Here is a 17021-nt window from a genome sequence, read left to right on the forward strand (position 1 = left end):
TTTCTTTACCCAAAAGTTTAAATTTCGCTGATGGCCTAAAATTAACAACTACTTTGGTAGAGCCAGAATTGCCATTTAAAGATGATATGTAAGAGAGGACCAACCCCAATAGCCAACACAGACAGGAAAGACAGACATTGTTCAAATTTGCTAGTCACCAGAGAAATGAAAAACCATGAGACAGACGGAGGTTTTGTTCTGGCCTGGACTGAGTCTTTTCCATATCTCAAATTGTGACCAAAAAGCTATGGGATTTGCCTTGGGTGCTGCCAAGGGAAGGACAGAGGACATTTCACTCTGTTTGAAATAGTAATGGGAAAAGAAATGAAGCTATTTTCCAATTGTATCTAAATTTAACTCATTTTTCTGTCTTCTCTTTTTCCACGCCTGTCACCATCATATTCATAAGATTGTATGGTCAGGGAGAAAAACATGGCTGAACATATATCAGATTGGTAACTTGAGTTCCCTTGGCAAGGAGATGCTATGGCAGAAGGTGGAAAGCGGGAGAGGGAGTGATCCTTGAAAGAAAAAGGGGGGAAAAAAAAAGATGCAACATCAGAAAGCCTGACTGCATGTAAGCACTTCTGTATGGACATACTGTTTGCAGACTAATGGACACTGACAAGACCTGTAAATTGTAGTGTGTGGTGGCTTTTCTTTGGAGTACATTTGGTGTGTAATGAAAGGAATCACTAGGGACTCAGACCAACCAGCAAAATGTAGACCAGTCATGTTCATATTTATGTTTGCAGGACATAAATTAGAGTTGCAAAATAAAAAATTGAAGTTAGTGATTTGACTATGAATGTCCAAATACCTAGAGATACATCAGTTATTTTAAAAATTCTCCTCTTGAATCAGTTGTAATGAACAAGATAGAAAATAAGGAGGCTGCAAATCACTGTGTTTTCATCAGGCATTTGAGTCTAGCTACATATTTTGAGCTTTATATACTGTGTTTAACAGGTTCCTTCCTTATTAGCTATATTTTAGCAAATAGCAATTTCAAAAAATGTTTTAGTTGCAAGCTACCCTAACAATAATTGCAATGATTCATCTAATTTGTGCATCCCTTTCAGAATTTGTTAACATATGCATCTTAATTTGGAGTGAAGGAATCTTAATTTATTCACGTATGAGCTTCCACCTGAGGGTTAGTCTCCTGCCGGTAGACACGGGGAGAAGGGACAGGGAGTGGCTTGCCTTCTGACTGAGGGGAAGAAGCTCTGTACCGCAGTGTTCCAGCGTGTCTCAGCGTCCTCTGCTGCTTCCTACCTTGTAACGTACTGGAAACCAAGGGGTCCTTTGTCCAGGATGATTAAACTGTGGCTTCTGCAGACACTTAAAGGTTTGCATCTCTCAAACTTTCTAAATTGGGATTGTAAACAAAAAGACCCAAGAGAGGGCAATACGGTAGTAAAAAGATGTTTTTTTCATTGAAAATAAGTGTTAACCCACACTTCAGCAGCAAAGGATGCAAATTAAAACACAGATACACACAAGTAGTAGAATGAAAATGATCTCCGTGTTTTATGTTTATCAGCAACAGTTAATTTACAAATAACCCATATGAAAATGTAAAAAAGCATATTACATCCTCACATGCCATCTGTATTAACTGAGTAAAGCTTAGTGACAGTATTTGCAAATCTGTAGTAAATTGTACATAGACCTCTTGTGCATTAAAAAAGAAATGTACATAATTTAAAATAAATTACATTACACAATTTACAAAGTAATATTAACAAAAACTTCTTAGACAGCTGCCTTCTTATTTAAACAAAATAAATACTCAGGTAATTAAATTAACCAAAAAGAAAACACATTTAGGGGGTTATAATTTATAGAAAGACATTGCAAATTTAATAAAGTTATATTTTACAATGACAGATACTGATCGCTTCAAAAATCTCTGTGCTAAAAATAGGCAAGAAAAAAGTACCAGAAAGGAAATCTTAATGTTTATTTAAAAAAAAAAAACTTAAATAGACTCCTGAAAAATAGTTGAGAGAAGCTCAGTGAGCATTCAAAGCAGGTAATCTAGAAACTATTGCTTAAAAAAAAAAAATCTACAAAACACGGGAAGACTGACACCCAAGGACAGTCTAAATAGACTAGAGATTTTTGATCGCTGGAAACGTGACGCTCACAACTAAGTGTCTTCATAAAATTGCCCATTTTAAGATCAGGCTTGGTAGAAGCACAAAAACATAAAGCTACAAAATTAACGCTATCCATTTAGCATTTGTTTTGCTCATTTAACAATGTAGACATACCCATTTTTCAGTGTCCCTGCTAGATACAGAATTATCGTTATCGTATCACACCGCGTATCCTTTTACAGTCCCCTCTGCGCGGCCCACACTCCTGTTTCAGACCCTGAAATCCTGCTCTGTTAGCTGCGGCCACCAGAGGGCAGCACCAGAGGGGACAAGCAGCAATTTCAGTTCTCACATCGCAACCAGACCCAGGGAAGATGGTTGTCTGACCTGATTCCTCACAGATGTGTTCACAGACTGCTCTTCTTTCAACACCCTCAAGCTTAGAGGGGAAACAGAACAAGAAACACATTTTAATTTGATAATATATTTACAGATAGTGAGACCCTGGGCCATTTGGGAAGCCTGATTCTTGCAAGGCTATTCAAACCTTGATTCAGCCGAAGGACAGGCTCTTTTTTTGTCAGTTTTGAGAGTTGCAGGCCTCCCTTGCTGTCTCACGGGGTAGGACGTGTACAGAGACGCAAGGGGAAGGTTGGTGGAGGGGGGAGTATTGGGTAGGACTAAATCTAAGGTAAGAATTGACATTTTTACAGAAAAGGTCTTTTTGTGGGGTGGCGGGTGGGGGACGTCCTCCACAGCTTTCCTTTCTTTATCCATGTCTTTGACTGGTACAATTCTGTTTAAACCAAACTGTTCACACTCTAAGTGACACTTTGACTCCAACAGAAAAGAGATATAGGTAGTCACCTCTTTTCTTATTAAAAAGGTAGGCATGTTTAGATGGTTCTAGGGGAAGCAGACAAGACTAGTTGTTGCTAAGGGAGCAGGCTGGACAAGAGACCAGGCATTGATCATTGTAAAGGAGCAAGGCTATACAGCGAGTTGGAGGTTAGGAAAAATTGAGAGGCGTTCCTTGCTTCCTGTGAGAAGTTTTAAATAACTGACTTTGTCTTGAAATGTCTAGGAACTTAAGAGGGTTCGGATTAAGCTGCTGGGACCACTGCCACCTGCCTGAGGGTGGAGCAGACATATAGCCCAAGCCTGCCAGCACAGCCTGACACACAGACATTACATGAGGAAAAATGTTCACCAAGTTTGAACGCCAAACAGAGTGAAGGGTGATGTGTGCGTCATTTTCACTCATTAAGCTTTTCCCCTTCTTTTGAATGTCTTAGATATGCATGTAAACAAAAGCCGTTACTAATATTTTACAATATCTAGCAGAGTGTCTTACGTGTGATAATTCAATACATATTAGTCTTATTACAGGTACTTTGTGCTTTGCTATAATTAAGAACATGCTTTTATGAACCCCTTTACAAATTAGCTTTAAGCTACACTGTAGTGTCCTCGAAAAGGCTTTGAAATAAGGATTATAGTCAGTTTCCTAGCTTAGATATTGATGAATGAGCAAATCACCCCCTTTCGAGATCAGTTATGTCACTTCTATGTCATTTAAATAGAAACAGTCCAACAAAATAATCCTGTGTCAATATTTTTCATTTCTTTTTCTCCCCCCAACCAAGCAGACCTTCGTACTTACAGAACAGTGATTCTTAATCTTTGTGGGCTCACAGACCATTTTGGTAAGGCAAAAGTGTCAATAGACAAGTTACTACTATATTCCCCTCCTGAATTCTTAGAATGAACAGGAGGAATACTGTTTTGATGAAATCCCAGTAAAGTATTTAACTCATTATTGACTTATGCCAAGAACAAAAATAAGGCTATTTTCATGTTATAAACATGAATATAGTAACCTTCATTTGTCCAAAATAGCCTCCCTGTATCTTTCCTAACAAAAGGCCAACTTCCAGTATGCTCCCTAGTATTAGGTCACACTGAATCTAGATTACTCATACATGTAATGTTGCAAAAGGTAATCAATTTATGAGTAAGGTCACCTTGGCTTTTCATAACATAATTTTGACCTATGAATTCATTTAATTTTAACAGTATAGGTAGGAGGACACTTATCTGCTTTCTGAATGAATGCCATTGTATAGTATTATATCATTAGTAGTAACAGTTTATTCCACTCAACAATTTCAAGGGTATAAGACTTAGCAAGATTCTTCACGTAATGGTAATAGATTCTTTCTCAACCATTTTGGACAAATGGGAGCTCATTTTACTCAAATAAATCAACTTGAGGATTATTTGGGAGACCCCTGAGTACATTTATTGACAATCACAGTTTTAGGGTGACAATATTATTTTTGTCTTCCTCTTTTAGTGAGACAGATGAGATGGAATTGTTTTTATGCCTTTCCTTATTGAAAGCCTTGGTCTAAGGCAAAATTCTCATTTTCCTGATAACCTGTTTGCTCAGAAATGATTTACACATTGCTTAACACAGGAAATACTGATCAAGGTTATTAGTACATACCACATTTAATGCTGATTTAAATATGTAGAAATTTGCTTATTTGAGGGACAATGACATTCTAATCTATCTTTTGTAATCTTTGCAGATACTCTAGAATGAGGAGTAGGGTGAATTCAAACTCTAGTACGAAGGTGAAATACCTTCGAGTCCTAACCACTTGTACAGCAACACAGCTATGTTTAAGATAAAATGGCTTGTGATACTTTTTTTTTTTTAAAGACCTGAACATCTGATGTCCTGTCCTCTCCCAAAGGTTGTTGCAAAACTGTTGCCTGAAAAATGATATTGCTTTTTAATGGCACCTTTTGGATTTTCTTTTCATATGAAAGAAACCAGCCAAGTTAGGTATCATTTTACTGTGCCATTCCCAGGGCTACATCTGTGAAAAATATAACTACTTGCAATACATTAAGATGTTTAATGACTGTTTTTTGGTTTTGAAATTAAACCCTGATCACAGTCAGAGGGGAAATGAGTGAAAACTCAAGATGACATGATGGACAATTAGCACTGGGAAAAAACCTCTAGACCAGCAAATCATAACTTGCAAACATGGCCTGCTGACTTTATAGGAAGTTTTATTGAAAAATAGCCACGCCCATTCTCTATGGACAGTATTGTGTATTGTCTATGGCTGTGTTCTCACAACGGCAGAATGGACAGGCTGCAACATAGACCTGGCTGGAATATTTACCATCTGACCTTTTACCAAAAAAAAAAAAAAAAAAGAATGTGCCACCCTTGGTCTAGATATTTAATGAGGTCCTGGACAAAATATTTATTTTTCTCTTTTGAAAATTCTAGTTTTTGATATCATACATTAAAAAGACTTGCTTCAAATTTTACCACTGAGAAAGACTAAACTATGGATTTTGAAATACATTCCATCTGAAAGTAGGAAAACAAATCTGGGAGGAAAAAACAAATCAGACCATTTTGATTTCTTTTAATTACAAAAAATCACCAATAAATTATTTTTTCCATCTGCTCAAAATTAAAAAGACAACCAGCTCCTTTTTTTCTTTTCTTTTCTTTTTTTAACAAAGATAACAAATATAAAAATCTAGTCATAAACAGCCTTCAAAGTACAATTAGAAGCTGACTAGAGGGGACCGTCTTTTGGAGGGTTAGTGAGTTCGGGACTTGAACACTGAAGTTATCGCCATGCTGTTGATATCACAGTGGCTGCAGCGATGAGGAAGTATGTATACAGCAGATGTAACAGCTAACTCCATCCTGTCGCCGTCCCAGCTGAACTTTTACTCTCTTCAGGACACAAGAACTTGTAAATGTCTCCACGACACTTTGAGCACAGATGTCTTCATCCCATATGAAAAGAGGCAGTTGCTATGGCAATACTGGTTAAGCGCCTATCATGCTGCACTAATATAGTGCAAAAATGTGCCTTCCATATAGCAAAAAAAGATCCAGGCAACCAGTTTGAAAATTAGGGAAAGTAGAAATGTACTGTATTAACACAGGCAAATTAGTTTTCCAGACAACAACCATTGTAAAATACTGAACTTGAGGACTCTTCTAAGGTACTAGTACATGTCCAGCATTCGCACTTTGGAGAGAGGCAAGAAGTCTTACAAAAGGGTCTTTGCCTCTGAAATGCAACTCAATGAAACTATTATCAACCACCAAGATGCTGAATTTACTCAATGGGTTTTCTGCTCAGTTTAGAGCTTAGTTTTAGCCACCATTAAAATTGCTTATTAACAAGTATATAATCTGACATAATAATGTGTATCATTCAATTGAGTAGGCATGTTGTTATGTTTGAATATAGTAGTGTAGAGATTTTGGTATTAAACTCTTCATGCGAAAATGTTACTAGGGGTTAACACTGCAGACAGAGGCTTGCATCAGGCATCCTAAACTGGTCAGTCCCACCATCGTGTTTTTAGAGATGAAAGTGAATTATCAGTTGGTAGATTTCAGAAAAGATCACATAAGACTCAGAATGCATCATGTATCAACTAAATCTCCTAGAATTCTCAGGGCTGATGGTTTCGATGTAAGTAGTCCTGACTTGGTATATCCAATGGCACTGTGATTTTCACTCCTTCCTTAATGATGATCTTTTAAGAAGTAACACTGTAGTTTAATCCACACAGTTTGAATAGCTTTGTGGCCTCTGGATATCCACAGCAAAGGCAGAAAGCTGAAATTGGAAGCTGCAGAGTAAGTTACGACTTACATGTCAGCATCTCCATCATAGGCTAAGGTCAAAGGTTTCAGCCGGTTGTTTTGCCTTCTTTGGGGTTTCTTTGGCTTCTTGCTGTTAAAAAAAAAATCAATAAAACTGTGAGAAAGAAAATCTTCAATTGTAATTTTTATTGCTTTAAATGAAAAAAACTGAAACAGTGATAAACCTAAAAATTGCTTAATTGCCTACACTTTCTAAATTCAACCCCAAAATTTGATTTTCTGGTTTTTGAATTCCTCAGTTTTATTCCTCTGAATAAACATAAACCAGAACCCTTCAAGTATATTATTATTCTGTAAAAGATAAATTTTCTAGATATAATTTCTCTGGTACTAATAATGGAATAATGTTATAGTATAGTCATTTATATTTGTCCACAAACTTTTATAAATAACACAACTTATAATATGTTTTAAAAGACAGTTGAATTAGGTATTATCATAATCTCTTCCTCAGTAGTAACTTAATAAAAAAAGTACAGTTCACCATAAGTATACAAAGTAATATATGGTGCTTGCATAACCAGGGGGAACAACTTGAGAAGATGACTTGGGGCAGTTCTGGCTCATATTCAGAAATTAAATGGTTCGGATTCAGTTGCTGTTAGATTATCCATCTATGCTTATTCAGAAACTCAGATGAACCCTAAATAAATGTGGAATGCTTATGTGGGACATTAGATCGCTGTTCCTGGTTATGGCCAATTGAAAGTATTTCCTCTGAAATAGATCTCCTTAGATTTTTAAATATTTAAACACTCACCAAGCTAGATAGATCATGGAGACAATGAAGATGAGTAACACGAATGCCCCAGCTGCTACACCATAAACCCAGGTCTTCAGTCTCCCATCTGAGAAGAACAGACATTGGTCATTAACTTACATTAGTCTGCTGTATATATTACAGTCTTTAACTATGACCAATGACCAGTCACATATGACCAAGTTCTTTGAAAACTCAAAATGAATTATTGCTTAGGCAGAGTTAATGATTAATGCAAAGCTGATATTATGTGTTAGATGCTCTTTCATTAAAGATAAATTCTCAATGAAAACTGAATTGAAAAATGATAAATAATGTTGCAATTCAAGTTCAGATTTCAAGTTAATATGTCTAAATTTCTGCTACTTCCTATATGGATTTTACTTTAAACTCATGTGTTATGCTATATAAATGTTTTCTTCTGATTTTCATTCTATCTTCAGAATGGCAATTGTGAGAAAAGAAGAAAACAATGCAATTTCAAGAAAATTCCTACTTTTTTGATGCTGACAGGTATCTCAACGTAAATTTTGTCATTTAAATATTTTTTTCAGATGAAAGTAAATATATTTAACATTTTTGGAATTAATAATCCTTTATCTAGTTTATACTTTAGAGTGTGCTTTAAAATTAATTTGACAATATCATTTGTAAAAATAACCAAGTTTGATTAACACATGAAAGAATCTCAAAAGAACTTTTTTTCTGTCTTTTCCATTTATGGAATCAGATAAGACAGGAACTTTTTTTCTAGTTTTATGACAGGAACATTTAAAATTTGGTTTTCTGGTCTCATTCTCTTTGAACTTCTGTTTTATATTCTGAAGAAACTTCAAATGGATGATAGTATTAATGATTTTGTCTAACTTGTTCCTCACACCATTTATTTTCTGTTATACCCAACCAGCTAAACATTAATTTTATTTATATTTATTTTTTTAAACATTAATTTTAATATTGAAATTATAGATTGGGCAAACTGACCCCACAGAGACTGGCTTATCCAACATTTGAAAGATGTCAAAATCAGTACTATGATGATGATTATTTTTGCCTAGAGCTGGATCAACTTAGGAGTTCATTCATATGCTGGAAATAAATCAAGTTAATATTCTAGATATTCCTTTTTTCAATTCTAAATATTTTTAAAAACTGAGTGAGTTCAAAATCAAAAGAACTGTTCTACTGTTGGGTTTATCCGTTCTGAGAGAAGTTCAACAAATATTTTTGGGTTTTTCAGAAAACAAGAGCATGCTCTAATTGTATGTTTTTATAATGTATACCTTTTTAATATATTAAAATGTTCATTTTAAGAAAACTATAAAGTGAAAAATGACAATAATAATATGTTATATTTAAAAAGCAGTTTTGATATGAGATCTGCTTGGATTCTTGGTCAAGGTCAAGACTGCAAATGGCCATTTGTTGGTCCGCCATCTTGGATACTGAGAAGAAGAGCTCCCCATGCTTACACAGACAGGTCAGCTTTACAAAATAAATTTTATCTTCAGATCAAAATCTAATAAAGTCAGGGATGATGTGGTTATATATTAATCACCCAAGCGGTGAAAATACTTTTAAAAAATCCCAGTAGTGATTCACCAGTAAGGTAGAGTGTTTTGACTCCATGCATTAAAAATACAGCTGTGCTAGCTATGCAAATTCTTTCCTTCCTTTCTCAAGTTTCTACTGGCGTTAGGAAGAAGTTTATGCTTTGCTTTGCCTGGCAATTTCCTTTGGTCATGAAGTGGTAATCCCTCTAGGGTGTGAGGAGAAGTGGCATGAGCTGTTACATATAGCTCTCGCAGCACATTTTCAAGCACCAGCTTAGTCCCAGGGGTGAGTTTATGGCTGAATCAACTGAGGAGACCGAATGCGCAGAGTAAGGCTAGAATGTGATCAGCCTCCAGGCTTCACGTCCATTACTGGATACATTATGAGCTGTCTGTTTAATGATATGGGTCTGGTCAGTCTCCAAGTTTAGACTGTCCCATCGAGACAGGACGGCTCCACGCCTGTCCCCATGTATCTGGTCCTAGTACAGATTCTGAGTATTTGAGAGTGCCAGCTCCAAGCACTGACAGAAATTGGTCTGGCTGCCAAGCATCCCCTGCATTACTGACCTTCCCATATAGGGTTCAAATATTTAGCACTCTGTGGTCAGATGGAAAATTCTTGAATGTCTTTTCATAGTTTTGATTTGTTCTAGTTCTGCATGACAACACACTTTCCCCCTAATATTTTCACTGTTAGATTGCTTTAATCAATGTGAAAATAATTCTAAATTTATGACTGAAATTTATCAATCCTAGAATTTTTCTCAGAAGAGAGCAGATTCATATCTCTGAATTTTGAGTATGATTGTCTTTTTCATAATAATTGTAAAAATTATACGAATATAAGACAGTATCAAAAGAAATGACTACAGATGAAATAATTCTCTCTTAAGAAAATGCTTGCTCATTATTGGTTAAATATACAGCCAAGGAATGCCGCATCAGCACTGTCTGGTAACTTCACCTGGCCCAAACGGCTGCAGAAACCAGGTCCTTCCCCGTCCCACTGGGTTACTGGAGGGCTGGGTTGGATGCACTGCCCGACTGGTTTTCACGTCTCCTCTTTTGTCCTCCACAGTGGGTATCAGCATCACGGGGATAAGTGTGCACTGCTCAAGTGTACCATTGGAAGACATGACTTCAGTGTACCCTTCTTCACAACTGCATGTCCTTGTCTGCAGGAGAACAAGACTTACACTGTACATGCAAGGTGATCTTTGTAAGTATACCACACCTGACCTGAATGGCAGGCTTTAAAGAAGTACTGTTCTGGGAATTTACTCCACGTAATTTCTGTCACCACTATGTCAAAAATAACACACTTTTTTGGTACCTTATACAAATTTATTCTAATGGTAGAAGGAAGTGCATTCAGAATTATTTATACTGGTAAAAAGAAGTAGTCCCAAAATAGAAATTTTATGCCTCAAGACATTTTTCGGGAGGTGGGGGGGATGGATTGTACCAGAAGCAGTGTGATGACAAACGATGAAGCTGGCTTGTCTACTCTAATGAATTCACACATACCTCGCTACAGTATGAGTGGGGTTGACTACACGGTGGGTTACAAGACCTGTCAGCATCAGGCTGGCGCACCACTAAGCAGCCCCCTGCAGAACAGAAAATCATATTTTGACAAATAGCATCTCTTGCAGTGATAAAAAAAAAAAAATAACCATTGCTGTAGAGGGGTCTTTGAATCCTAAACTGCCTTGGGAGTCCCACAGACTTCTGAGGGCAGCTGACTGGAATACCTGGTTAACCTTGACCACTTTTATTTAGGAACTTGAGATCCTTCTCATTCAGAGGACACAGTACTTGCCACCCCAGCAGGTGCTCAGTAAGTACCTATTGATTAGATGATTTTATAGCCGATACTTTGAAAACACTAATTGTCTGCAAGCTAATGTCATAGTTTCTGAGACCAAGTCCAACATTAAAAAGCAGATTTAATTCTCTTTTAAAGTTAAAATTCTTTCCTTGTTTTTCAAATGAACAGTCTTCAACTTAAGGTACCTTTTTGATTTATGTGACAACCTTGTGAATGGATTTTTTTATAATACGTATTTCTTTTGGAGAATGTCACTAATTCAGGATTTTTTTTTTTTTTTTGGTATATAAGAAAACAAATGCAGCTTCTAAGTGGTATGTCTGCACTATTGTTTTAACTTGACACTGCAGTTCTCCAGTGACTCCTCTTATTTCCTCCTCCTTCTCGAGGTTAATACCAGGTACGCCACAGTTGTTACAATGAAGTTTTCAAGATGAGACTAGATGTCATTAAGAAACAGAACTGGTAGCATGTAAAGAACTCATAGCTTCAAACCACACTTGATCAATTTCACAGAATTTTAGCAAAACAAAAATTTTCCTTTATTTATGGAACTGATGATCCTCTGGAATCTAATTAAAGGTGTTAATTCTTTGCCTTATCACTTAACATTATAAACAAAATATTCACAGAAAAATTGTTATGTAAAAGCAGTTAGTCATTGCAAGGCAGCTGGAGTGACATGGCTGTACTGAAGTTATCAGCATTAAACACATGAAGACAAAGGAAACCATTGTGAGTTTCCTGTAAGGACAACTATTCATAAAATTAGAACAATCGATCAAGGTAGGTAATATACTTTACATGCTTGACTATTTCCCATAAACAGTCTCACCTCTACTAAAAGATGGGAGAAGAATGCATATAGTGTTTTATCACAAATCATTTACACAATTTTTTTTTTTTTTGCTATAAAACAGCTTTAGATGGGGATAAATACATGGGATACTCTATGGAAAAGAAATTGAAAATATGATTTCTACAGGTAAGTCTTTTAAAATTTGACTTACCTTATATTGGGGAATAGCTCCAATTTCAGTGTGAAAAGAACTTGTAATGTGTAGAATAAAAGTCAGACAACAATTATTTGCATCCATATTTGGGGGGAAAAAAAAAAGAAAACACTGAAAACTAACAGGATTCACTGGGAAAGCTATAAAACTCCTGATTAGTTTAAAGAAGGTAGACATTCATTTTCAACACCTGAGTTGAGTGGTGTCCATGCATGCTAATTCACTTCAGTTGTGTCTGACTCTCTGTGACCCTGTGGACTGTAGCCAGCCAGACTCCTCTGTCCATGGGGATTCTCCAGGCAAGAATACTGGAGTGGGTTGCCATGCCTTCCTCCAAGCAATCTTCCTGACCCAGGGATTGAACCTGCATCCCTTACATCTCTTGCATTGGCAGGCAGGTTCTTTACCAGTACTGCCACCTGGGAAGGACCACCTCTCTCATGTCTTCAGGTTCAGAAAGCCTGTGCTCCTCTCCCCAAAGCTCTGTCTCCCCCTGTTGCCTCTGAGAGTGCCTTGCTTGGATTTTTTTTTCCCAGAAAATGACACTGTCAGAGAGTAAAGGGTTTCCTGGTAGGTATCTTGTCTTTATTATAGATGTGTCCATTGAGAGTTGCTATTATCAAGTGTTTCTTAACCCAGATTGCTCATGTATAAAATCTTATCTTCACAAGAACACAATTTGACATCCTGCTCTAGCTTTCATAGGCTGGAAATGCATAATTAGGTTTCAGTAAATCCAAGTAACTTAAAATTCAATATAAAAATTTATGCTTTCCAAAAAGCATATTGATCCCTGATCCTGTCATCTTACTGTAGATGTTACAATTAAATTTACAAATGGATATTACTCAGAGGCACCAAAATGCACACTACCTTTTTCTCTGCCAGAGGGTCAAAACAATGGCAGCAGGTCAGTGTTTGAGACACTGGGGACCCATCTCTGGGTCCATAGGTTTGATGCTGAGGTTCTTCTTCTGACCTTAGTTCCTTGATAGGAAATTTTTGCAGGGTGGCTCACTCTATCTCGGGAGCCAATTTTCTTCCCTCTTCAAGAGTCTTTGGGATCCCTTGCATTTACTGGACTCAGATAAGGAAACTTTTAGTAACTGTCTTGGAGAAGGAAATGGCAACCCACTCCAGTGTTCTTGCCTGGAGAATCCCAGGGACAGCGGAGCCTGGTGGGCTGCTATGGGGTCACACAGAGTCGGACACGACTGAAGTGACTTAGCAGCAGCAGATTAATTCTATGGGGTCTGTTTGGGTCAAAGGGAATTAAAAAAAAAAGCTCTTCATTTGGATGTCTCCTTTCAATGTATAATAAGGTTTGAGTGGGGACAGAGTAGGTACTGTGACTACTCAGATGCTCTGAGCTTGAGTTTTACCAATAGGTCTTGTATCTTAGTTAATTAAAAAAAACTAGAGCTTATAGATTTCTGATTTTAAGCAAAATGTTTGGATTTGTATAATCATATTATCTTGGCAATATTTTTGGACTGCATATATTGCCTCTAAGGCACAGAAACAGATATAGTCAACAAAACACTGACTTTTTAGCGTGTAGTAAGTTACTAATATATAAAACTTTTAAGAAAACAATCGAGATTAACTTATAATAGTAATTTACTAGAATTAGACAGTAATATCTAAAATGGCTTGGTGAGGGGGAATTTAATTGAAACATTTAAAAGTAAAATAATTTATCACTGGTCATCAGGTACACAGCTCAGGTGTTGTGAACTCAACCACATGTGGAATACTGAAAGAATATCTCTGTTTTCTTATTTTCTTGAACCGATTACATGTGTGTTATAGGAAGACTTTCAAAGAACAAAGAGGAATGGAAGGTTTACCTGTTACATTTACACCATCTGATCTTTGACACCAGACTGTTCGGGAAGAGCCCTTCCAAGCACTGGCCATCCATTTATACTCGTAACACTGTCCATCTGCAGGGACACAATACACATTAACAGAGGCATTCTGCAGGCCAGGGGGACATCATGGAGACAGGTATTAGTGAAATATTTATAAACAATTAGAAACAAATAAGAAGTCCATCCTGAATGATTCAAATGTGAAGTTACCATCCTGAAGTTGCCATATAGATGTTACAAAATTCCAGATGCGTGCCTAAATGCCAACTAATTTACAAGTCGGCTACCATACTGTTTGATGTGAACCCAGATTTTCAATTTAAATTTATGTTTTATTTAAAGCATTATATCAGACATACAAATAAGGACAAATAACTGAAAAAATATATTCAACTACTTATCATTCAATTTTAACAAATATTACCGTTCAGTCATACTTGCTTTAGTTTTGTTTGTTGATGAGTAAAAAATACTAACAAACTTGATGGCCTGTTATAGTCCTTCCTGATCTCCCTCTGTGTCTGTCCTGCAATATGCACTATTTTGAAGTAGATACAAGCATTTCTGTGACAGGCTTTTTATTCTTTGAATATGACTATAATATAAATATATGTAATCCATAAATGACTTACAGTATTATTTGTAGGCAGTTTTAAAAGTTAAAAAGCATTATATTGACACATGATACATATATCTTTTTGAAACTTAATAGCCAATGTTATAGACGAACTATTTCTATGTGATTTTTTAATACAGACACAGTCAATTAATTTTAACTGCTGCATAGAATTCCATGATACTAACTACAATTTATTTCCTCTATGGATGGGCTTTTACGTCGTGTTCAATTTATACTATTATATCAGTGCCTCAGTGGCCAGCCTTGTGCAAGCCTCCTAGTGTTTCTTTAAGGTAAATATTTAGAAGGGAAATTTCTGGGCTTTACTGTAGGGATAGCTGAAACTTTACTAAACACAGCTCATTGTTTTTCTTTAAATGGTGACAGTTTACATACCCGCCAGTAGTGAATAAGAGTTACTATTACTCTAAACCCTCAAAAACATTTGTAAGTTCCAGATTTAAATTTCTTGTCAGTGTTGAGGGTATGGAAAGCTATCTTGTCATTTTACCTTGCAGCTATTATCAAACAGTAAGAAAAACGTTTTGCAGCATTTAGATTTCCTCTTGTGAACTGCTTATGTATATCTTTTGGTTCTCCCCAACCCTTACTGAAATCTATGCCTTTTCTGAGTTGTGGGAATTTTTTATTCTAGAATAACAGTTCTCAGATGATGGTCCGGGGACCAGGGATGCCTTTGGCATTCCCTCAGAGTATGTGTCAGAGAAGGCAATGGCACCCCACTCCAGTACTCTTGCCTGGAAAATCCTATGGACGGGGGAGCCTGGTAGGCTGAAGACCATGGGGTCGCTAAGAGTTGGACACGACTGAGCGACTTCACTTTCACTTTCATGCATTGGAGAAGGAAATGGCAACCCACGCCAGTGTTTTTGCTTGGAGTATCCCAGGGACAGGGGAGCCTGGTGGGCTGCTGTCTATGGGGTCACACAGAGGTGGACACGACTGAAGCGACTTAGCAGCAGCAGCAGCAGCAGCAGCAGCAGAGTATGTGTGTGAGGATTTTCCCCTCTAACTGCACAGCTGGGTAAGTAAGCCTGGACTTCCCTCACATATAGAAACTAAACTAAGATGGCCATAAACTGAATGCAGAGGCAGATAAGAGAATCCAGCTATCTTGAGTTAAGCCAGATGTTACAGAGACGTGGAAAAGTGTAAAAGAAGACCATGCCTGTCATAAAAGTTATTTTCTTTTTGCTTTGGAAAATAGTTATTTTTTGGGAAATATGTTATGATAACATACAATTGATTTGTGATTGTTTTAAATAAGTTACCAAATATTTAAAAACTTAACAGTTGTCATTTTTCAGTGTGCAAATGTTTGATATGTATACATCAAAGAAAAGCCATTTGGGGTCCTCCACAATTTTACAACTGTGAAATTGTCTTCGAATGCTGAAAAGCTTTAGGATAGTTGTTCTAGACATGAATTCCTTCAAACTGACTTCAGATATCTCTTCTGTGTCTGTGGCTTGTCTGGTTTATGAGCTGCTTTACTGTGTGCGCATGCTCAGTCGCATCGCATTTTCTGTGACCCCGTGGACTGCAGCCCGCCAGGCACCTCTGTCCATGGGATTCTCCAGGCAAGGCTCCTGGAGTGGGTTGCCATGCCCTCCTCCCATTTCAATATGTAGAAGATTTAAATTTTGATTTAAAAGTATTTTTATTGTTTACCATTTTTGTTTGTGATCTTGGTGTTGTACTGGGGAGATTTTTCTCATTTTTTTTCTACCCAACTTTATTTCTTAAGATTTCACATAAATGGGAGTTGTCTGTTTAAATTTTAGTAAGACTCATAATTAAGGCCATCTAGGTTTTAGTGTGTGTGCATGTGTGAGCCTATCTGACAGACTTGGGTTTTAATAGTTACAGAATCTATGGTTTGCTTCTCTATTACTCTTGATAAATAACATTCTAAATAGCTGTCAAGTTTTTACATTTATTAGCAAAATATATTCACAGAAATTATAGTTTTTAAACACTATCAGTATTATAACTGTGTCCTCTTTTTTGTTTCATTGAGTTTTCCATGAGGTGGTCTACTTTGATCAAAAAACAAGCTATTGGTTTTATTGATTATCTTAGTTATTTTCTATCTCAATGAATTTGTATTTATCTGTATTACTTGTATGTTATCTCCCTTTACTTTTCTTTTTTTTTTTATTTAAATTGAGTTGAAAGTCGAGTTTATATTACACTTTTTTCTCTCCTGTATAAACACGTAATGCTTTAAATCCCCTTCTAAATACTTTGCTGCTGCACCCTGCATACATGTGATGTGTAATGCTCCTCAAATGCAGCTTTCAGCTTTTAGTTCTGTGGGTGCATGAGAGAAGTTCTTTGCAATTGTTGTTGCTGATTCCTAACTGTCATGATGGGGTAAACAATCCTCTTTCTTTTCTTGGGCATTAACTCACTTATTGTAACTGCTGTCCTATCTCTCCTTCTTTACTTACCCTGTCCCCAGAATATGGATGGTAAATTTGAGAAAATGTAATCAAAGGTGGATAATTCAATAATTC

At 36.6% G+C, this 17021-nt stretch overlaps 1 protein-coding gene across 1 annotated transcript in view; it reads right to left on the reverse strand.

The window, feature by feature from the left end:
• Positions 1 to 1509: 1509 nt before the first annotated feature.
• Positions 1510 to 17021, reverse strand: part of THSD7A (thrombospondin type 1 domain containing 7A) — a 488459-nt gene continuing 472947 nt past the window's right edge. Inside the window, exons 24-28 of the mRNA XM_070787540.1 lie at positions 13839 to 13934; positions 10672 to 10754; positions 10109 to 10319; positions 7589 to 7676; positions 1510 to 6898 (exon numbers count right to left, since the gene is read on the reverse strand). Of these exons, the coding sequence (XP_070643641.1) occupies positions 6814 to 6898; positions 7589 to 7676; positions 10109 to 10319; positions 10672 to 10754; positions 13839 to 13934 (563 nt within the window). The 3' untranslated portion in view covers positions 1510 to 6813. The remainder of the gene's footprint in view (positions 6899 to 7588; positions 7677 to 10108; positions 10320 to 10671; positions 10755 to 13838; positions 13935 to 17021) is intronic.

Source organism: Bos indicus, chromosome 4 (assembly GCF_029378745.1).
Source record: "Bos indicus isolate NIAB-ARS_2022 breed Sahiwal x Tharparkar chromosome 4, NIAB-ARS_B.indTharparkar_mat_pri_1.0, whole genome shotgun sequence".
Classification (NCBI taxonomy): Eukaryota; Metazoa; Chordata; class Mammalia; order Artiodactyla; family Bovidae; genus Bos; species Bos indicus.